The sequence below is a fragment of the Lepidochelys kempii genome, chromosome 9 (genome assembly GCF_965140265.1).
Source record: "Lepidochelys kempii isolate rLepKem1 chromosome 9, rLepKem1.hap2, whole genome shotgun sequence".
Classification (NCBI taxonomy): domain Eukaryota; kingdom Metazoa; phylum Chordata; order Testudines; family Cheloniidae; genus Lepidochelys; species Lepidochelys kempii.
The window spans coordinates 47,380,999-47,404,212 of record NC_133264.1 but is presented as its reverse complement, the minus strand read 5'-3'; the positions used below and the strand labels follow the sequence as shown (position 1 = coordinate 47,404,212).

Here is a 23,214-nt window from a genome sequence, read left to right as displayed (position 1 = left end):
CTAACTTATGTGGTCTAATAATGTTCCCGAGGGTCCTTTATGCTGGCTGAGGATCACCGGAATACAGGCTAATCTGGTGTAGTGCAACTGCCAGTGTGGAGCTTCCACACTGCCTATTTAGGGCAGCTCTGTGGTACCTTAGTGCTTCAGCAGCACTGCAAAGGATTTCTTTCCACCAAGGCTAGGATCGGGCCTGTAGAATTTACTATAGACGAAGTGCAACACTTCAGCGCTCATCTCTTGATGAATAAATAAGTTGCAAAATTGTCTTGATGTAACCAACCTAAAGTAAAAGTGTTAGTTCTTCCAACTCTTTCCAGGTGTGTTTGTGCCATAATGGCCTTGCATGAGGCTCCAGTAGAGGACAGGCAATGCAGAACTCTTAGTACAGCATCTCTCATTCCTGACTGTCCAATTGCAGCTGATCGTTAGCTAGGTACTCCCTCTGTAGAATTCACTTTGTTTCAATACATTCTCAGCACAGATCATGGAAAATGTAAATTGTTCAGACTAATTTACCACCCCATTCTCATTCCCTGTTGATTGTAAACCCAATGTCTGACGTCAGCTGCTATGGGACTTCACCGGCAGATGATGGCAGACAGAAATGCTAGTACAACTTTAACAATTCCCTGTTTAAAGAGAAAGTTTTAATCGTGTGTATCCTTAGAGAGAGGCATCAGCATATTGATATACAGGGCAGACTCATCACCTTGAGATTGTACAGTCTTTACTAGTGTAATCATGACAGTCCTAACTTTTCTTGCATTTGCAACATTGTGGCAAATGACAATACTTATAATATTAACCTGGCAACTAGAGGCAGCTGCTGAAACATCCTGACTCGTAGGTTCTTGCTCTGGCTGGAGAAATCCTGAATCTGTCTCCAAAATTGCTCATGTCTGGGACACATCCCTTTTTCCTTCCCAGCTGTCATGCCTGCTACTGGAATAGTAACAGTACTCCCTGGAGTGCAGTGCTGGGTATAAGTCGCAAAGCCCAGATGCACCCAAACTCCAGTGGGAGGTGCCGGCATGAAGGTGCACCCCCCCGATTCTGATCAAGGATAGTCACTCTTTAGTTGCAGCCTCGCATCCCTTCCTCCCATGTTCCCCGCCCCAGCACAAGATTCCTCAGCACAGTTAGGAGACTGAGGCTTGCTTTCCATCCTAGGATGTTTGTGCTCCAGGGAGCAGACAAGGGACCCCACGGGGAACAAATGACCCCAAAGGAAGAGGACAGGCAGTCCCAGCCAGCAGGAGAACCTCTCCTCTGCCGGCCACTAAGAGAGGTACTGAGGAAGAGACACCTGCTACCCCACCTGGTTCCAGTGAGAGAAGTGCAATGGGAGTGGAAGGGGAGAAGAGCTCCCTGGATCCAGTGGGAGAAGCAGCCCTCTTGATCCCTCTTTCTCTAGTGAGGGAGGTCAGGGGGTGGATGGAGACCCACTCAACAGTGTCCCTCCCTCAGTGTGAGAAGCTGCCATGGGGACCAGAGAACAGATGCTGAGTTCTAACAGTAACTTCCTCCATTTCCTCCACTGGCCACACAGAATACAGCAGGCAGCAATAAAGCAGCCAGCGTAGCCTAGGGCCCTGCTATTTCCCTCCAGCCTTACCATGGCATGCCCAGCCACCATTCTGTAGCTGTGGAGAGGGGCAAGAGAAGTAGGTGTCATGATCAGTGTAATCAGGGATGGCTTCATAAGCCAGGGAAGCTGTGAGTAGGTAGGCTGAGCCTCGGAGAGTCCCAGTGGGGCTGGAGAGACCCCATTAAGAGAGGGAGAATGTGCCATTCTGTTCACATCAGGAAAAAGAAGTTCTTAAATTCTGAAAACCTTTTGCCTGGTTACCCAACATAAACATCAACGATCTGGCTTTGGCAATAGACATGGGCTTGCATTGCAATAGTGCTACCCTTTGTGGTGCACATACTCTGTGGACTGATGGGGAGGGGAGCACAGAATGGGCACGTCGGTATCAGCTGTAGCACCAGCATAGTTCAGGCAGCTCAACTGTTCAAACCATCTGTGATCTAAAGGGCATTCTGCACATTGATCACGCTTCCCTTGTGGTATTTTACACATCTACATGTACCTCAACCTCACTAGCTCTCCCTGCGTGCCCAACCCCAAATGTATGTCCCCTGACCAGCAAGGTTTGCTAGTTTCCACACTGTCATGTGCCAGCAATGCCCCTCTGCCATGTACATTGGCCAGACCGGACAGTCTCTAAGCAAAAGGATAAATGGACACAAATCAGATGTCAAGAATTACAACATTCAAAAACCAGTTGGAGAACACTTCAACCTCCCTGGACACTCAATTACAGACCTAAAAGTCGCAATTATTCAACAAAAAAAACTTCAAAAACAGACTCCAGCGAGAAACAGCAGAACCGGAATTAATCTGGAAACTGGACACCATTAAATTAGGCTTGAATAAAGACTGGGAGTGGATGAGTCATTACACTAACTAAACACTATTTCCCCGTGCTAATTTTCCCCCTACTGTTACTCACACCTTCTTGTCAACTGTTTGAAATGGGCCATCCTAATTATCAGTACAAAAGTTTTTTTTCTCCTGCTGATAATAGCCCACCTTAATCAATTTGTCTTTTAAGAGCTGGTAATGGCAACCCGCATTTTTCCATGTTCTCTGTATATATACCTTTGTACTGTATTTTCCACTACATGCATCTGATGAAGTGGGCTTTAGCCCACGAAAGCTTATGCTCAAATAAATTTGTTAGTCTCTACGGTGCCACAAGTACTCCTCGTTCTTTCTGCTGATACAGACTAATATGGCTACCACTCTGAAAACTGCCATTTGTGACTCTCTTCATGATGAGCCATGCTCTCCCCTTGGTTGTCTTGTGTTTCCAGTGCTACTGGGAGCTTCCCACAGAGCTGGAAAAGGTCTCCTCCTAATGAAGTGTTACAGCTGTAGCTCCTCGTCTCATGTCTCCAGCACAGCCCTGTTCCACCAGTGATTGGCTGAGGGTCAGACACAAAAGTCTGTAGCTGGTATAAACTGGTGGAGAGCAGGGCCTGGAACAGTTTCTACCTGGGGAAGGGTTGGTTTGTCTGAGCATCTCTCCAGCAGGTGCAGCAAAAAACAACCACCCATGGCTGTTGTTCTTGGTCTGTGGTAGCCCCCTGTCTGTGCTGGAATGTCCTCCACTGTTACCTCTGACCCCAGCAGCCATTTGCAAAGGTGGGCATCACTGTCCAGGGGCAATGCATTGGAGAGAAGCTTAGCTGTCCCCCAGTTTATGGGAAGGGGAGGGTGCATTGGCATTACTACTGGGATACTCTGTGTGGCCAATATTGATGGCTCCATCTTTCACTCCAGCCTCTGGCTAGCAGGAATCCAATGAATGTTAAGTCAAGCCCTCTCCAGCTTCTGAAAGCAGGAGCAGGACCATTAGCATGTTTTCTCTCTCTTTCCTCCACCTACCCCAAGCCTCTTGGCTGCTGTGAAGAAAGTTAGAAGGGGGAGACCACAGAACAGAGCTCCCTACTCCTCTGCTGGAAGTGGGAGAGCTCCCTCTTCTGCTCCAGCTGCTGCAGTGAGAGTTTTCCTCTCATTTCAAGCTATTTAACCAGTAGGTGTGTGTCTGCTACTCTACCCACTCCCAGTTTCTTGGTTGTCATGATTTGGCAAGGAGCAGGGGTCTCTCCTCTACTCAACATTTCCCCCATTTCTTGGCTCCTGAGATGTGGGTTGACTCTGCTGCTTCTATCCCCTGACTCCATTTTGGGTCTTTTTCATCTATGAATAGCTCCAGCACCTGTCTCTGCTGCTGCTCTGAGCAGTCCCAAGCAAAAGGCCTGATTCATATCACTTTTCAGAACCTTGTGGGCAGCACTAATAGCACCAGTGAAAACCAACAAGGCGCTGCTTGCTTTTCACTGTGCTGCAGCTTGGAAAAATGATGAGCAGCAACATGGGCACTGTTGCTGTCTGCAGCCTGAGGAAGGCAGCACAGAAGAAGTTGATGCCTTCTTTCTCCCATGCCCCCATTTACTGGGGAAAGTGCCCCACTGATCAGGGGAAGTGGCTGAGTGGATTTTTAAGCCCTGCATTTTTAATAACCAAAGTCCGTCTCTGAAAAAGATTTTTTAAATTCAGAGGGGATTCTCCTTTCAGTCACACTTGTGTAAATCCGGAGTATTGTCTGTTGCGGCCATATAGATTTACACTGGTTTGAGAGGACATAAGATTCTGAGTCTTTAAGGTGTATCTGGGAAGCTGTCCTCGTGGCTGGATGGACTGGAGCTCCTAAAGGCTGGATTCTCCTCAATGGCAGTCTTTGTCCTCTTGTATGATGGAACTCCATCTCTCTTCTAGCCAAGCCTCAGAAACTAGACACTTGACTTCCTTGCTCCTACTCTGGGGCTTTCTCCTCTTGTCACCAGAAGAGGAGGTACAGTAAGGCCTACAGGGAATCCAGTCCCTTGCAAAGAAGTACCACTGAGGAGTGTCAGTGGGGAAGAAGGCCCGGCAGATGGACCTGAGATCTTCCCCTCCCCCAGTTTGTATTCTACAGCCTCCTGAACTCCATCCCCAGCCCCTCACAAAGCCAAAGAACTGCCTAACCCCTTAATACACTTTTCTTCCTTCAGGCGCAGTGACTTCTGGGTGGAAATCAAAATGCCCCTTTTTGCATCTTGATTATGGGTAATGACAGCCTGAAAGGATTATTTTTCAGCCACGTCTTGACTTCTGCGTTGTTGCTGGAGGGCTCCTTGGCAGACTGGGGCGGTAGTGAGATGACATTTAATGAGACAAGAGATTGAAAACTGAGCAATCAAGAGGGCTCGGACTTTGAAATCAAACTGTTCACATTTCAGGGCGGGGCTGGAAGGAGGATAACACCTATCTAAACATCGGAATCTAGGGCCACTGAATCTTTCACAGGGATACTTGTTCTCCCAGGTGTTTGTCAGGCATTTGATTACATTGATATATAACAAAACAAGAGTGTTTTAAATAAACTGACTAAAAATCCCTTCCCCTTTACCAGGCTGCACAGGCATAAACCTCAGTTGCTCCCTCACAGTGGCTGGTAAGGGATGTCTTGAGTTTATTTTCCATTCTTGAGCTCTGTGGCCTATGAAGCAGGAGAATCAGGCCCAAGCCTTTCCCTTTGGGATGCCTTTCAGGAGTCTGACAGGAGCCACATGCAGTGGAGAGGCTAAAGTTTAAAGCTCAGGCAAGCATTACGAATGAGAGCGATTGACCTCACCGGTGCCTGGAATCCCTGGTGTGGAAATGGAATAAATGCTGAACTGGGGGCAAAGTCCCATAATAAATAACTGTGAAAGGCACTTCAGTTACTTCCTCCTTTTTGCCACGGAGGGCTGACACGCAGGGCGGGATTCTCAATGGCTCCACCACCAACTTCATCTCCCTTTTCTTTCCCACTCTGCTATCCGTGAGAGAGAAGAAACACAGCAGAATCAGGCAAACAGCAAAATCTTCCGTGTGAACAGGTACCTCCCATCCTTTTCGGTACCATTCAGACTCTGATTTAGAGGGTTAGCTTGCTCAGGTGAGAAGAGCAGCAAAGACATGCACTGCAAAAAGCAATACAAGCAAGGAGTGGGGAGAGCATTTGCTATTAATACTGGGTAAAAGAAGAAATTTTACTCTTGAATTTGAATCTGAAATCCATAAAAACTAAGAGGCTTCCCAAGAAAATTCCTGATGAGACTCGAAGAGAGAAAGGGTAGATCATAACTAGATGCCACTGGAGAGGCAATTTTCATGTTGGTGTGGGGAAAGATTTCTGGGGAGGTAGGGAGTGGAAGTAGTTGCAGGAAGCGCAACTAAAAGATGGACAGAGGGAGCCCATTCAAACCAAGAAGTAAAAGGGAAGGAGAATAACTGTTGCACTTGTGTCCAAGATCATGAAAATGAGTTCCTGATAGTGCTGAATAAGCTAGGGTGTTATGATGTTACAGATCAGTTGGGGACCAGGACTGGTACAACTGGTAGCTGCAAGCTGTCATTTACTGAAGTTTATATTCATATTTTTCTGGATTCATGAGTTCTGCAGATTTGATAACTAGCTATAATTATTCCAGTTTATAATGGTTATAAACCTCTAGCAAATCAGTATTAGTGTTGCAATAGTGACTGGTATAGTTCAGGATGAGATTCCTCTTTGCATTCTGATTTCAGTTATGACATTTTAAAATCTTTTGAGCTGAAATGCACATTCTAGGCTTTGAACTATAACCTTCTTATTGGAAAAGTTGCATATATATAATAGTTAAGATAGACAAACATATTGTTGGGGAAGAGGAAATATTTTTCAGCTATTAAGGACATTTTTCAGACTTTTTCGGCATTTAAAAAAAGGAGCTTTCTAAACTTCAAACTTAGCATGTACTTAATGATGACGTGATCTGCCTTGTTTGGGGGATTAAATGTACTTTTGAAATAATAAAGGTGTAGCCTTTAGACATCATTTGCAAAGCAGGCACACTCCGTTATTTTCTTTGACTTCACAAAATGCTTCCAAGTACAGTTTTCCAAATATCTGTAGATGTAAATTTTATCGACGTGTAGCTACGGTCTCAATTCTGCAACCACATACACACATCCTTAGCTAGATGCACTGTGAATAGCCCTTGGAAGTAACTGGGGCTATTTGCTGTGTGCAGAGTTAAGCATGCGCTTAAGGGGGGGCTTTGCAGTATCCACAGACCACATGGCTCATCCCTGCGCAGGCATCCCCATGCAGCCTATTGCTTTATATCGGGGGTGGCCAACCCTAGCCTGAGAAGGAGCCAAAGTTTACCAATGTACCTTGCCAAACAGCCACAGTAATACATCAACAGCCCCACATCAGCGCCTCTCCCTCCCTCCCAATCAGCTGTTTTGTGGCATGCAGGAGGCTCTGGGGGGAAAGGGAGAGGAGCAAGGGCATGGCAGGCTCAGGGGAAGGTGCGGGAAGAGGTGGAGTGGGGGTGGGGCCTGCAGAGCCAGGGGTTGAGCAGTGAGCACCCTCTGGCACACTGGAAAGTTGGCACTTGTAGCTCCAGCCCCAGAGTCGGTACCTATACAAGGAGCCGCATATTAACTTCTGAAGAACCCCATGTGGCTCCAGAGCCACAGGTTGGTCACCCCAGCTTTATATGGTAGCTTTTATTGTCTCCAGCTATCTTACTCCATAAAGGGGCTTAATTGCACCTTTCATTTATCTGGAAAGAAAGGTGGTTAGCACACCCATTGGCTTAACCGGGCCTGAGATTGATGGTAGCCATTAACACCTTCTAGCATAATACTGTTCAAGGAATAGCAGTGAGTTGCTTGAAAGAAGGTGGTGGCACCTATCCTGATTTCTGTCATCGTAAAGGATCACAAAGCTTTCTTTTAACACTGAACAAGAATTATATTAGAATAAGGGGGAAAAAACAAAACAAAACAGTATCATCCCTAAAGCTACATTCTCTCTGTTTCACTGTAGAGTTTCTGTGGCACCTTAGAGACTAACCAGTTTATTTGAACATAAGCTTTCGTGAGCTACAGCTCACTTCATCGGATGCATTCAGTGGAAAATACAGTGAGGAGATTTATATACACACAGAACATGAAAAAATGGGTGTTATCATACACACTGTAAGAAGAGTGATCACACTACAAAAGGTTCCCCTCCCCACCCCCGCTCTCCTGCTGGTAATAGCTCATTTTAAGTGATCAATCTCCTTTACAGTGTGTATGATAACACCCATTTTTTCATGTTCTGTGTGTATATAAATCTCTTCACTGTATTTTCCACTGAATGCATCCGATGAAGTGAGCTGTAGCTCACAAAAGCTTATGCTCAAATAGATTGGTTAGTCTCTAAGGTGCCAAAAGTACTCCTTTTATTTTTATTTATGGCGAGTAGCACCTTATTCTGTGACTTCACTGGGGCTACTCCTGGAATACAACACCATTCAGCAAATGTAGAATTATCAGACTCTGGTTCTTAATGATATTTTGTAGTGCATATATGCATGGTTCATTTTTGCTTAAACTTTCTAGAAAGATACATTTTTTGGAGTGAAGATCAAGCCAAAGAGCAGAATTTTTCAAATAGCACTGAGAAAGTGAAGTTTTAAGATTATGTTTACACTTCACTTAACGATGCCATAGCATGTACAACCAGACAAATGGGTTTTCTTTTGTTTCAGCTGAGGATGTTACAGGTAGGAAGTTTTGGAGTAGTTCGGGGTGAGCTCCAAAGATCAATTTTTGGTCCTGTGTTGTTTACTCATTCTGTTAATGATTTACTTGAGGTGTGCCATCAAATCAATATTTACCTGAATGCAAATGATGCTGTATTTCCTGATTGAGCTCTAACCAAGCAGCAAGTTGACAAATCCTTTTGGGATGTATAAAAAAGTGGACTGTCCTCTAGCATGTACCCTTGTAACAGTTTTTTCCTCTCCTGCAGCCCCTCCTGATGGTCGATCTGATTCTCCTCTTCTCATGAGTTGGCCCTCCAGCCAGATCACTTTAAAGCAGTGGTTCTCAAACTTTTGTACTGGTGACCCCTTTCAGATAGCAAGCCTCTGAGTGCGACCCCCCCTTATAAATTAAAAACACTTTTTAATATATTAAACACCATTATAAATGCTGGCGGCAAAGCAGGATTTGGGGTGGAGGCTGACAGCTCATGATCCCCCATGTAATAACCTCATGACCCCTGAGGGGTCTTGACCCCAAGTTTGAGAACCCCTGCTTTAAAGCCTCTCCCTGTCCAGGGTATCAACATCCCAAACAGATCATGTCCCACACACTGTTGGTCATCCAGACATCTTCCACCTCTCCAGGGCTCCTCTTCCATTCCCTCCTCTCTCAGAGTAACAGCCCTAAGGTCTCTCCCTGGAGTCTTGTAACCAAACTTAAAAAGCAAAACACAAACTGCAACAAAAGAAATTTCTGTCCCCTCCCTTAGGCAGAAACTTTTAATCCATCCCAGGTCCTTCCAGCCCTCCATTCTTCTGCAGAACGCTGACTCTCAAGAGTTATCTTCCTCTAGTCTAGTCTCTACACGGGATCCTCCACTCCCATCTACCCACGAGGTTACCTGCCTGTCAGTTTGCCTTCTCTCAGGCTGACTCCAGGCGTCTCCTTCACGCCTGCTGTCATCTCCTATCAGGGCATATCCCAGAGTGTAAACCTCCCTCCTGAAACACCTCTTTAGTTGAACACCTCCTTGGGTTTCTTCCCTGGAAGCCCAGGTCCTGCCCTTTTGTTAGGGCTCATGGCCAGAGCGTATTCCAACCTGGTAGCTTCTCTGTATCTCTCCAGGTTCCACTCAGAGCAGGTCTGCAGAATTCTTTCCCTCTCTCACTTCAGCCACCTTCTGACCTGAGCTTCCTCTTCCTTTTTTTTTTTTTTTTTTTTAATAGAAACCATCCTGCTCCTCCTCAGCTGGGCTTCATCTTTGATTAGGCCTGTCCCATACTCCAGGTGCAATCAGGTGTGTTAATTGGCCTCTCAGGTCCACATTAACCCTATAATCACCTGACTAGGGTAAAACAACCCCTCACAGGATGATGTCCTGAGACAGCTTTTTTCAATAATTCATCCTAAGTGGCAGCAAAAATGGAATATAGTATTTTGGTTCTAGAGTCAGATGTTTCCAAATGGGAGAAAATATATTGCAAATATTTCATTAGTATAATAAACCCTGAAATGAAACATCTTCTTTCTAAGGGTGTCCTGGAACAACCAGAAAGAGGCAGCACCGGGATAGGGGAGCTCCTGTGGGTGGATTGAAAGGAGGTGAGAGAGAGTGTAGTTTTTCACACAGACACACAATGGTGAGAGACCTGTGAGAATGTGGGAGCGAGGCTGGCATTTGGTGGATATTGATAGGGACTAGAGAGGGTTCACAGGCAAAGGTGGCACTTGTAGCCTGCTCTGGAGGTCCCTTGTAGCCAGGGCTTAAATTCTCAAAGATTATTTACCAGAACCCCCCCCCATTCGGGGGTCCGGGCTTTAGCACCACAGGAGAAGCGGGGGCGCCGGGGCTTAAGGCTTCAGCCCTGCAGGAGGTGCTGGGCCTCTCACAGGTTTGAAAATATTTACCAGAGTTCTGCTATGCTGGGTTCCAGCTAAATTTACGCCCTGCCTTGTAGCAGTGGAACCCGTTCAATGTCTTCCTGGGGGTTTGGGCAACACAGAGCTGGGAATATGATGGCCTGAGAATCGAATGGCTTCAGGTGACATTCCCACCCTGCTCCAAATAAAACCCATACATATAGGGCTTCCTAGGGTTCAGCTTCACAGGTAACTTGACTAATGAAAACAGAATATCCACCTCAACTCCAGCCTGCTGGATCCGAGGGCCTTCCTGTAATTTCCCCTACCTCCCTCTGACCAGAGGGTCAAGCTTCTCTCCCTTTCTACCCTGTCAGAGGTAACAAGCTATACATGCTGTGATGAGTCCGCAGAATTTACTTATCAGCTTTACTCAGGGGGTAGCTCCTGTTAATAGGGCTAATTTGTTGACCTAACAAAAAAGCGCCCCCAATCTCTGTGTGTGGTTGTAGATCTTGCCACCCTGTTCCAGTGGGCTTGGGTCCTGTTGTGGTGAACTGGGGGAGACTAAGCAAAAGAAAGCCATTATTAAGCTTAGGTCAAGGCAAAATGGACTCCTCAGGTACACAGAGCATCAGCTGGCAGGGACATTGCTCTTTGACTCATGCTGTTTAGTATAGGATCAGGTTTCAGAGTAGCAGCCATGTTAGTCTGTATTCGCAAAAAGAAAAGGAGTACTTGTGGCACCTTAGAGACTAACAAATTTATTTGAGCATAAGCTTTCGTGAGCTACAGCTCACTTCGTCGGATGCATCCGATGAAGTGAGCTGTAGCTCACGAAAGCTTATGCTCAAATAAATTTGTTAGTCTCTAAGGTGCCACAAGTACTCCTTTTTTTTTTTTTTTTTTTTTTGTATAAGATCAGTGACTAATAATACCACCCATGATCAAGTGATGGATGACACCCCCAACTTTGCATATGTAACTGCCTCGGCTGGTCCCTGGCTGCTCCCTCCCCTTTGTTTGCTGAGTCATCTTCGCAAACCAGATAATCTGTCCACCAAACGACTGTCAATTATGTTCATTGTTTTTTTATATGATTTGTGTAATGGAGGCTTGGGATCGAACTCTACCCATATCCCTAATTTCTGACGTAATGTAAGGAATGGAGAGTCCGGGCTGCATTAAGTTTTAGTTCCTCCAGCAATTGTTTCAGGAGATAACACAGACATCTGATCTTGGAAGTTGAAAAGCTTTAGAAGTTGAAAAGCCTTCCAGCTCATCTGCTAAACGGATGTATTTGGCCTCTGTAAGTCAGCGCTATTTTCTTGTGAATGATCTTAGAGATCCCAGATCATATTAAAATGTGGTTTGGGGTGTATTTTCTAGAGATGGTCCCAAACCAAAACACTCAAACTCTGGAAAACTTCAAACCTAGTTCTAGAGCCAGACTTTGCAGCCCAGTCCCAGCTCAAACAGTTTCTGAAAAGCTTTGTCCATGATTTCCCTGTGCATATCGAAAGGACACTGGACTAAATCTCAGTGTAGCAAGTAAGGCAACCCACAGATCATGTTTATCCCTGAAATTGCTTCAAGAGTCCAATTGCAGGGAAAGGTGTATGCATTTGTGCTTATTTAGTCTGTGGTTCTTTGGTTGTCCCAGGTCTCATGGCCTAAATAATATAATCATTTATGTTAAAGCAAAGGGAGCAGATTCAATAGGGCCTGCACACTCAACAAACAAGGCAATCCTTTGGACTCTTGTCACCAACACTGTCCTCTCAACTGTGGCCTCAATGCTTTTGTTTGTTTCCTGGGGGATTCTCCACTTTGCAACTGGAATCCTCAAACACTCTTCATTTTCCCTCCTTCACAATCCTTCTCAAAGCCCTTCACTGCAGCCACAGATGAGGAAGGCTGTATATGGATCTCTGCTTTTGTATGCGTGTTGTGCCAGACCTAGTGGGCAGACTGCATTGGGCAGCTTAGCAAGGTAGAAAATAAATCTGGGTTACTGGGCTGACCACTCACGGGAATTGAGCCACTAGGTCACTGGACCAACTGAATGCAAATAACGGTATAGTTTATGTGATGTCTTGTTATTGGGGGTTAAATTTAAGTTTGACTCTCTGCCTATAAACTTTTTTGGCATTAGCTTAAGAGAATTCTGTTAAAAAAACAAACCAACAACATTCCACAGTGATGCCTTCTATGTTAGTCTACCTCTTGGGTTATGTGGTAGAACTCAGGATAGCCTGCAAGTCAATCTGTGCATTGCGCTGTGTTGAGGATTCTTGCCTTCAGGTATATGGTTTATATTGTTTCCACATTTTGTGTATACTTTTAATGATCACTTTTCCTTTCTTTAATCCTATGCAGACTCATAAAGATATTACGTTTTTGGTTTTTAAGCGGAGAGTCCTGCCCGTGCCCCACTTTTGGCAGTGTTTTGATCTGTTCTTATCCCTGAGCTCTCCTGTAGTCTAAGTCTGTTCTTCTCTTCGTGAGCACAGGCTGTATGTGGGACTGTGAGGCAGGATGGTGGTTCTCAGAAAGGTAAGTCAGATGCTTTGCTCTGGTGTACTGGTTAGTCTAGAGCAGTGGTTCTCAACCAGGGATATGTGTACCCCTGAGGATACACACAGGTTTTCCAGGGGGTACATCAACTCATCTAGATATTTGCCTAGTTTTACCACAGGCTACATAAAAAGCACTAGTGAAGTCAGTACAAACTAAAATTCCATACAGACAATGACTTGTTTATACTGCTCTATATACTATACACTGAAATGTAAGCACAATATTTATATTCCAGTTGATTTATTTCATAACTATACGGTAAACGTGAGACAGTAAGCAATGTCTCAGTAATAGTGTGTTGTGATACTTCTGTATCCTTATGTCTGATTTTGTAAGCAAGTAGTTTTTAAGTGAAGTGAAAGTTGGAGGTATGCAAGATAGATCAGACTCCTGAAAGGGGTACAGTAGTCTGGGAAGGTTGAGAACCACCGGTCTAGTGGGGGATGTTGCAGAAAGAGGTGAAAAGAAGTCCATGGGAACTTAACGCATTTCACTTCAGAAGTAAAAGCAACAAAGAGCCAATATCTATCAACTAAGCATCAAACAACATCTTCCCAAACAAAATTACAGAGACACAACTGGTTCTGTTTATTGGGCATAATGGTTATTTTGGGCAAGCTTGTAGTATCCTTGCTCATGCTGAGTTGGTGCCTTACACCACGAGCACTTCCACTGAAACCAATGCGGCTCCTTGAGAGGTAAGGTTCCCTTCACCGTGAGTAAGGGTTCTGTTTACAGATGGTATGCTCCACTGGCTGGTGCAGAATTTATTGCAATAGTGCTTTACAACTGTTTGTCTTTTAATGTAAACCAATAACATATTTTAAGAGGGAAAAAAACCAACGAGGTTTAAATTACTCCATGGTAGTAAATGTTTTGGAACCGACTTGGAATAATATGCAACAGAGCCAGATCCTCAACAGGTGTAGCTCCATTGAAGTGGATGGAGCTATGCCAGTTTCCCCAGTGGAGAATCTGGCCTATAGTCTTTATTCTACTTGCAGCCAAGTTTTGACCATTGGCATAAAACCGGTTAGGCCAGATGTGGCTGATCCTGTGTGGGCACATGGGATAGTGGAGGGGAAAGTGCAAAGGATCCCGCTCTACCTTGCAAGAGGCTGCAGTGATCTTGGTCTTTGCATTCTGTGGACGCAAGGGCTGGGGGAGTGTTAGCACCACTAGCCGTGCAAGATACTCCAAAGGGGATGTAGTGCAGGATGGAGGGATTCGTCATGCCTGGCAAACAGCAGCCAGTGCTGTCTGGAGCATTAGCTATACCTCTCTAAAGGAAGTGTAGAGTCATCTCGGAGTATGCTTCCCTCCTGAGGCACCATAGGCATTCTGCCTGCCTGTTTGCTCTGTAGACAGAATACTGACTGGAGCTGCCCCAGGTGTGGTCCTTCATTGATGCCAAGGTAGGAATTTTGCCTGAATAAGGAGTGCAGGATTTGTCCCCAGGGAAGGAGCTGATAAATGTGCTAATGTTTCCATGTGCAGATTATTCAATTGATCGTTGAGGGAATGTGCAATTAGAACTTACTATCACAAATCTCTGAAAATGACCAGGATATCTAGTCAACCCATCAGCGTTATCTTGTCTGAAGATGCCCTCCTACCACTTTTCCAATACTGCTTTGTCTTTGAATGTTTTTAAGTAGCAGAAATAATAATAAATGCACATACAGACTATATCTCATTTGAGAATATCAAAGCACTTTGTGGACAGTCGCTGAGCCTCAGAACTTCTCTGTGACGTAATGTAGTTAGATAAGCAGTGTCATTGTTATAACTTCTGTGCCATTTCTGCCTATAAAATGGCTATCCCAAATGACTTGTCCAAAGTCACATAGCAGGTCAGTAGCAGAGCTGGGATTAGAACCCAGGAGTCCTGACTTCCTAACCTGCTTTAACCACTAGATAACGCTTCGTCCAGGCAATAGGCACTGGGCCAGTTAAGCAAATGTAAAAGAAATCCCACAGTTATTAAAACCAGGAGATATATGCTAAGAGTTAGTTGGAGCCTAGATGTAAAGCAGTACTTAACAGTAGCACTTTCTTCTCGCCAGGGTGATCATGTATGGCTGGAATCCTTGTCCAACAGTGAATACAATGTCCCTATTGGGGCAGTTGTGAAGATCTCTGACTCAGGACAGATCTTGGTGGAGGATGATGAAGGCAAGGTAGGCTATGTTATAACTTCCTCAGCAGAACATACTTAAGTTTTATGTAACATGGTGAAGAACAAGAGATGGGCCTGAACCAAGCCACAGATCTATTCCTGAACGTTTTGGAGTTCTAGGGTGAAATCCAGATCCCCTTTAAGTCAGCTGGGCCAGGATTTCACCCTTGGAATCTACACCCGGATACAGAACTGGCTGTTGTGGCTAGCCTCTTTCATTATAATGGGCCAAATCAAAATTCTGGATATCCAAACACCCTCTAACTTTAGTGGAGTTCAGAATCTGATCTGGATGTCATGATTCAGGGCCAGTCTAGTGTATGGCCCATCAGAGCACTACAGAACTGCAAGAATCAGGCAGTAGTACTTGCCAGAGGCAAGACATGGGACTTGATGAGCCAATGGTCTGGTCCTATCTCCAAGCCTGTATTTCTGGGAGGTTATAGTCTCCGTGTAATCCACAGCAGCTGAATTTGCCACAGCGAGTACTTCTTGTCCCACATTTGCTGGAGAATTGTGCTCCAGCATCTAAGTTCTCATTCCATTTCTAGCCCTCATGATTGTGCAGAGAACACTGAGAATAAGAACTGAGCACAAACTGATGCAGTGTTGTGTTTCTGCACCTGCAGCTGGCTTGCAAGGATAGCTCTGGAAGGTGTGAATGGCTCCATTCATCTCAAGGGATTGTTGACTCTCAAACATAAAGATGACACTTTAAATGGCATACTGTTAACTGTTTCACTGCTGATCTTTTTTAAAAATCAGAAACATCCAATGCCTGTGCTTATCCTACAAGCCCAAGCTTCTTCCCACCCCTTCCTGATACCCAACGCCCAGCTGTCCCCATCCCAGCTCCCAAGCCTCAGGTTTCCTCTCAACAGTTTTTACGATGCCGTTATGCTTTGTCAATACCCAAATCTGCAGCAAAACTGAAAATGTGGGGACAGCGTGAAATCACTAACTGAATTTAATATCAGGATGTGGGCTACTGAACTGATTGTTTTATTCCTTTCCATATTTCAATTAAAAACTTCCATATTTTTAATTTAAGTGTAGCTGCCACAGAAATTCCACTGGAGCATAAGAGAATCCAGGGCTGGCTCACCTAGGTCCAGCTTGCCACAGGATCTTGACTATATTCCTCACCTGTAATGTCCTATCTTGATTCAAGCATTGCATGCTGGGTCATAGTCTCAGTGGGCTGCACCTATGTATTAAAGATAAAGCTGCTGCAATCTGCTCTGGGTTATGCCAGCTAAACCCACACTGTGCTAGTGTGAGTTACACTCAGGTTTTCTCCATGGCAACATGGCTCCCTCCTTTGGATGCCCCTGAGCTAATGTACAAAATCCCAGATGATTAATTAAAAGCTGTTGTGTTGTTCTATTTAAGGAACATTGGATCACTGCCCGGAACATCAATGCTGTGCGTCCCATGCATCCCACCTCTGCACAAGGGGTGGAAGACATGATACGCCTCGGGGACCTGAATGAAGCAGGCATAGTGCATAACCTCCTTATCCGCCATCAGGAGCACAAAATCTATGTGAGTGCCAAGACAAATGGGCAAATCTCAGTCAAGAATAAGAAACGAAAAACAGCACACTTCTGTCAGGGGGACAATTTGTCAGCCAAGGGGCAGCCTCTGACACAAGGCAGCCTGGTTTCCTTTGCCAAATATTGGACTGAGAGAGCCTTAGTGTCTCAGCAGTTCTGAAATTCTCCCTTTTCTTCTCTATAACTGATCTCATCCTAGCACCTTGACTGCAAGGACAAGAGCTGGCACCAGACTTTGAAATCATGGAGTGACTCGACAGCGAGATGCATGGACAGCAAGAGAGCTGCCTTTTAGTTTTCTGCCTAAAGTGAAAGTTACCAGTGGTGACTCTCTGTCTGTCAATCCAGACATTAAGACAGATATCAGGTCTGTGGTACAGCATGCAGTTAGGAAATCAACATACACTCTGCTAGGCTAATTTCAATATTCACCTGAGGAAATAACAAACTATTAGTCCAACCAGATGCTCTATTTGTTATTGTTGGCAATGGTATGATCTGGCTTGTCTTTAGGTTCAATTTGATCTTTATTTAATTGTGATGCAATGAAATACATTGAGAGGAATGTTGGTCTTGTGTTTAAGGCACTGCCTTGGGACTCAGAAGATGTGGTTTCATTTTCTGGCTTTGCCACAGACTTCGTGTGTGACCCTGGGTAACTTAATTTCTCTGTGCCTTACTTCCCTATCTAGAAAACAAGGATATAGTTACTTAGTTTCTCCCACACTTTGCTCTGCTTGTCTGTTTGGATTGTAAACTTTACAGGGCAGGGGCTGTCTTACAACATGTTTATGCAGTGCCCAGGCAGTGCCAAATCAAGCCCTGATTTTAATAGGTGCTACACTACTATAGCAAATGTAACAATGTAAAGTAAATGTAACAATGTAACCATTACAATAATAAACCCTGGCAGTCATATTTTGAAGCTCTTGTATGTAATCATGTTGCATTTATATACTGTAATGCCTTTCATCCAAATGGATCCCATTTGGCACTTTATAAACTTTACCAAATGACACTATATACACACAGACACATTTCAGTGATAGGCAAAATAACTGGGGTATGTACACACACACACCCCCCCCAATTATTTTGCCTACCCCTGAAGTGCAGCCACATCTGGGGTAGAATACAACAGCTGTTTAACATCACTTAGCAACATTTCACAACAGTTAATGGTAAGAAACGAAAAATACCATATCTGGTTGAGCTAACAGAGATTTTAACCACAGTGTAATTAACTGAGCTGGAATTTGGCCAGGCGATCATGGTTAGTATCTCTTCTTTTGCAAAAAGCACCAGTGGGATCCTTAATGGACCAGTATTGATCAGGAGCACAGCATTGTGTCTCATTTGAATGACCCTATGTCCAGTAGCATAGTGCCCAGTTCAATACTGATTCAGAGGGAAGAGTGCAATCTACTGAGTCATCAACCCACAAGTTTCTGCAGCACCCGGGGTTTTCCCTAAGAGTTCCTTATCCTTTCCCGAACCTGCTTAGCTTATGAGCTTATGCAGGGTCCTGCACTTAGGATGGAAGAACCCAATGCACAGCTACAGACTAGGGACCGAATGGCTAGGCAGCAGTTCTGCGGAAAAGGACCTAGGGGTGACAGTGGACGAGAAGCTGGATATGAGTCAGCAGTGTGCCCTTGTTGCCAAGAAGGCCAGTGGCATTTTGGGATGTATAAGTAGGGGCATAGCGAGCAGATCGAGGGACGTGATCGTTCCCCTCTATTCGACATTGGTGAGGCCTCATCTGGAGTACTGTGTCCAGTTTTGGGCCCCACACTTCAAGAAGGATGTGGATAAATTGGAGAGAGTCCAGCGAAGGGCAACAAAAATGATTAGGGGACTGGAACACATGAGTTATGAGGAGAGGCTGAGGGAGCTGGGATTGTTTAGCCTGCAGAAGAGAAGAATGAGGGGGGATTTGATAGCTGCTTTCAACTACCTGAAAGGGGGTTCCAAAGAGGATGGCTCTAGACTGTTCTCAATGGTAGCAGATGACAGAACGAGGAGTAATGGTCTCAAGTTGCAGTGGGGGAGGTTTAGATTGGATATTAGGAAAAACTTTTTCACTAAGAGGGTGGTGAAACACTGGAATGCGTTACCTAGGGAGGTGGTAGAATCTCCTTCCTTAGAGGTTTTTAAGGTCAGGCTTGACAAAGCCCTGGCTGGGATGATTTAACTGGGAATTGGTCCTGCTTTGAGCAGGGGGTTGGACTAGATGACCTTCTGGGGTCCCTTCCAACCCTGATATTCTATGATTCTATGATTCTCTAATGAGAGCAGAGCCCAGGGTGGCTATGGCTGTGTTCTGCTGTGTCTGGATTTGATGTTATGGGTAACTCTCTCCTCTTTCAGACCTACACAGGCTCTATCTTGGTCGCAGTGAATCCATACCAGGTGTTGCCACTCTACACAATGGAACAGATCCAACTCTACAGTAACAAGCGAATTGGGGAGCTGCCTCCCCATGTCTTTGCCATCGCAGACAACTGTTATTTCAATATGAAGAGGAATAAGAGAGACCAGTGCTGTGTTATCAGGTAACTGGATGAGTGGGTGGGACTAGTGGTGGTAGGTTTACCACGGGGATTGGATAGAGAAGGGTTCCCAAAGTGTCTGGAGAGGTGACAATCTCTTCAGTCCTTTGGGGAGGCATAGATAACATCAGGGAAAATGAGAAGAGAACATTTGCTTTTTTGCTGTGTCATTTTCAGTTAGGACTCAGAAATATTTAGTCCTGAACGTGCATTTATGTATCCACGTGACTGTATAATGTGTGTCCAAGCATGTCAACTATGTTTGCCCAAATGGGTGCATACATAACATTTTCATGCACAGCTTCAGAGACAGGGCTGATTTCACCCTGCATATTTGTGCTGTAATTTTTGTATTTGGACCCTTACTGGAAATATTTTGCAAGAAAAAGGGATCAAGAGACTGCTCCCTTGCACATGTTTATATTTCCAAAACCCATCATTTCCCCTCCAAGCCCTCTGAGTGCAGCAGGACATTCTACACAAATAGTCTCTTTATAAATAGATGGAAAATGGGAAGCCTGAATACATTGTCCATAGCAGGGAAGGTACCTTTTTTACCTTTGGAAGGTAGCCATTATGTTTGAAGATTGAATTTAACTTTCTGAAAGGAGAGATTGTCTCTGAGAAGGTTAATCTCCCCTCCTAAAACAAGACAAGAGAAACGTTATCTTTTTCTTACAAAGGTATTCCCTGTACTTGTTTTCTGTTCATATTTTGTGCAAGGAGCTGGATAATCTCAATGCAATGATGTCTCTTGTTAGCAGAGGAGATACTGGGAACACGAAGTTAACATACTAAAACCAGCACAGATAGTACAATAAGGTACTAAAGATGAAAGGCCAAATTTTCCCTCTTCTTCACGCTGGGGCCAATCCACTGGCATCAGTGAATTTGCACTTGTGTAACTGATGGAACAGTTTAGCCCTTAACATTTTAGTATGCAGAATAGCTTCAATTCAGTGAAAGAGACATTGAAAGGTAAGCCTCTTACTCTCTACATGAGACTCAGGACAGTCCCATAGTATGGAGAAGATCTGTGAATTTTTACCCTGGTCTGCCATTTTTTCCACTGTAGCAGAGAAAAAGAAACCGAGACACTGATTTACCACATGTATGTTTTGGATTCCAGTGGAGAATCTGGAGCCGGGAAGACTGAAAGCACTAAGCTGATACTGCAGTTTTTAGCTGCTGTCAGTGGCCAGCATTCCTGGATTGAGCAGCAGATTCTGGAGGCCAACCCCATTCTGGAAGGTAGGTTATGTAGCCAAGACGCCTGATTCACCATAACACCAGTGATTTTGATGGATTTATGCCAGTGTAAAGCTGGAGTAATGCAGTAATGTCTCAGTGCCACTGTGCACTGTCTCAGTAATGTCTCAGTGCACAGCAGCTGAACTCCTTAAAGCCTCAGTGATGTAGTGGTTGATCAAGGAATCTACAAGGAATTTTGGCAAAGTCTGCAGAGAGTTTTCCCCAAAATCTGTGTGGTTCATCTGAGATTTTGCCCCAGATCTGCAGGGTTTTTGACTCAACCCTATTCCCATATGTTAAAACTAAATATTCTAAGACACAGGGAGAGTCGTTCAGCATTTTTTAAAAGCTCGATCTATTGGTTTTATCCAAGAGAATATTAAGCAGTGACTTCATCATGGTGTATAAGTACCTACACATGGAAAAGTTTTCAGATTAGTCTTCAATCTAGCAGACACAGGCATAACAAGATCCAGCCATTGGCTAGAAGCTTAAGCGAGGTAAATTCAGGCTAGGAATAAGGTGCAAATTTTTAACAATGAGGGTAATTAACCATTGGAACAGGTTATTTGGAGCGATGGGTTCTCCATCAGTGTCTTTAAAATCAAGACTGGATGTCAGTCTTTCCAAACTATATGATCTAGCTCAACCACAAGATATGGGCTTGATGGAGGGTGTAATCCAATGGCCTGTGTTATGCAGGAAGTCAGGCTAGATGATCAAAATGTTCCTTTCTGCTTTTAAAATATGTGACTGAATAGGATTTCTGGAGTGAGCTGCTCATGTTAGTTGAGTTTTACTGGATAGTCCTCTGCTTTGTGGATGAGAACTCTGTAAATGTTACTTTCACCTGCATTTTTAGGACAAGTGCCAAGTGTCTCAATTACCTGAGTCATTGAAAGGCAGTCTAATGATGGGCCTGGCTGCTTTGTGGCATTTCAGTGCCATGTGAGATGGCTAGTTTGCCTGCTCAATCCCTGTGTCTACCTCTGCAGACAAAAAAAAGGCTTGCATGGGCTCCTAAGTGAGTCCCGTACAGCATTCTCAGCTCAGGGAGAGTCTCCACAGGGATGAGGTCAGGGATTGCTTCCCTAGGGAGGCACAAAAGTTTCTGTGGGTGTGGGGCACTGAATTGGGAACCTGTGGCAAGGTTTTGATGGTTGGGGTTGGGAAGGGCTTATTCAAGGTGTGACAGGCTTGGTGTCAGGGTAGGGCTAGTCTAAGCAATTGTGGGAGGGATTTGGGAACAGGAAGGGGTCGTGTTGGGGAAAGATGGGGAAGTTATGGTGAGGGGTAGGCATGCACTTGTGCTAGTCTGTAGGAAGGTGTTTGGCTGAGGGAGACTGTATCTTCCCACAAGATCTTCCCACAGCTTTGCAGCCTCCCTGCTTCCCATGCAGAGAGATCTGGTGTCCCCTCCCTACCTACATGAGATATTTAGGGCCCATTTGCTCTCATGCACAGCTGTCTGCCTCTCTGTTCAGCTGAGTGTAGGATGGAGTCTGGGGCCTGTCATTCCCAGTGTGAGTCAGATCACACAGCACTGGAATCTGGAGCTCACCAGGTGAAATGCCAGCAGCAAGACCAGGTAGTCTGAAAGTGAAGTTGCCATGCCCTAAGCAGGAGTAAACCCAGTGTCTGTCTCTATCCTACACTTCCTCCCCTCACCAGCCTTTGGAAATGCCAAGACAATTCGAAACGACAACTCAAGCCGCTTTGGGAAATACATCGACATCCACTTCAACCAAAGCAGCGTGATCGAAGGAGCCCGGATAGAGCAGTTCCTTCTGGAGAAGTCCCGGGTTTGTCGGCAGGTAAGGGTTAATCTGGGAGTCAGTGCTAACTCTACTCCTGTTTTATGACACCGCACTGACAGGCCTGTCCCCTGGGGTACTTCTCTCATTCCAGGCTCCGGAGGAGAGGAACTATCACATATTTTACTGCATGCTAATGGGGATGAATCTGGAGCAGAAGAAGATGTTGAACCTGGGCACTGCTTCAGAGTACACCTACCTCACCATGGTAAGATGCACCTCCCTCTGCTGCCATCGCCTTGAGCACAGGGTTCCTCATGCTGGGCCGCTCTCACGTGTCACAGCAAAAGCAAGTGCAAGAGGGCTGGTTCTCACATAGAAATGGCCATGCCTAGAGTGAAAGAAGAATTAACAGTAAGGATGTTGTGGGCTCAGCTGCAGTGTCCTCTAAGCTTTTATTGTACTGTATCCATCACTGGGTGCAAGCTATGGCCATTAGAAGCTATCCATCAAGAGCAGCCTTAAGAAAGACCAATAGCATCTTCAGTTGGCTCCTCAGTGCCCGCCTTTGCACTGCAGTCAAGTTTCGGGTAACTGTCATTGATCTCCCAGGAGGGAGAACACAAGGCCTGGATGTATTTTTCAGAGAAAAGGAATTAACAGGTACAAAATGTTTCTTTATTTCACAGCTGAAGCAACACCAGTAGCCATGGTCCTTATCTGTAGTGGGCCTTGCAGAAATAACTCAGTAATGTGGTTCTCTCTCTAATCTGGGCTAGTTAATGTAAACTTCCCAGTCTGTGTTTATGTTTTCCAGAGAGTTTCCCTTGTTGGATGTGGGGATTCATCTTGCGGGAGACCGCTGAAAGTACAGAGTGGCTTAACAGCACCACCACCATTGACTTTCAGTGGGATTTGTGCTTCTACGCAGTTTTGGAAATCCCACCCCTAGTCTGGCCAAGTTCTTCACGCTAAAAACATGAGCTGAGCTGCTTTGCTCTGTGACTTGGACAAAAACGAGTAAAGGAGGAATTAGGGCCCAGTCCTGCCCCTGCTGAAGCCAGCAGGATTCATGCCACAAACTTCAGTGGGAGCAGGGTTGGGCACCCAAAAAAAAAAAGCTGCTCAGGCTAGTGGAGGCTTTTGTAACCGTAGGCCTGAATGTTTACAGAAAGCTTTGGAACTCTGTGTTAAAGGATGGGAAGAATCTCATTAGCTAGAACATGCCTGCAGCTCCTCTCGGCCATTCGCATGCACTACTGCTATGGGCTCAAATGATGCTGCCCCTAAAGGAAAG

General features: G+C 45.1%; 1 protein-coding gene across 5 annotated transcripts in view; it reads left to right on the top strand.

Annotated features, from left to right (window-relative positions):
* The window catches only part of MYO7B (myosin VIIB), a 99,811-nt gene that overhangs the window by 5,478 nt on the left and 71,119 nt on the right, over positions 1–23,214 (top strand). For 2 of the 5 annotated variants that reach the window (XM_073360171.1, XM_073360170.1), the window contains exons 2-8: positions 12,425–12,601; positions 14,692–14,805; positions 16,197–16,349; positions 18,731–18,915; positions 20,042–20,163; positions 21,835–21,977; positions 22,072–22,185. In XM_073360171.1, the coding sequence (XP_073216272.1) occupies positions 12,584–12,601; positions 14,692–14,805; positions 16,197–16,349; positions 18,731–18,915; positions 20,042–20,163; positions 21,835–21,977; positions 22,072–22,185 (849 nt within the window). In that variant the 5' untranslated portion in view covers positions 12,425–12,583. Of the gene's footprint in view, positions 1–5,361; positions 5,497–9,436; positions 9,483–12,424; positions 12,602–14,691; positions 14,806–16,196; positions 16,350–18,730; positions 18,916–20,041; positions 20,164–21,834; positions 21,978–22,071; positions 22,186–23,214 lie in introns of those variants that run through there. The other 3 variants (XM_073360173.1, XM_073360169.1, XM_073360172.1) reach the window with 3 other exon arrangements.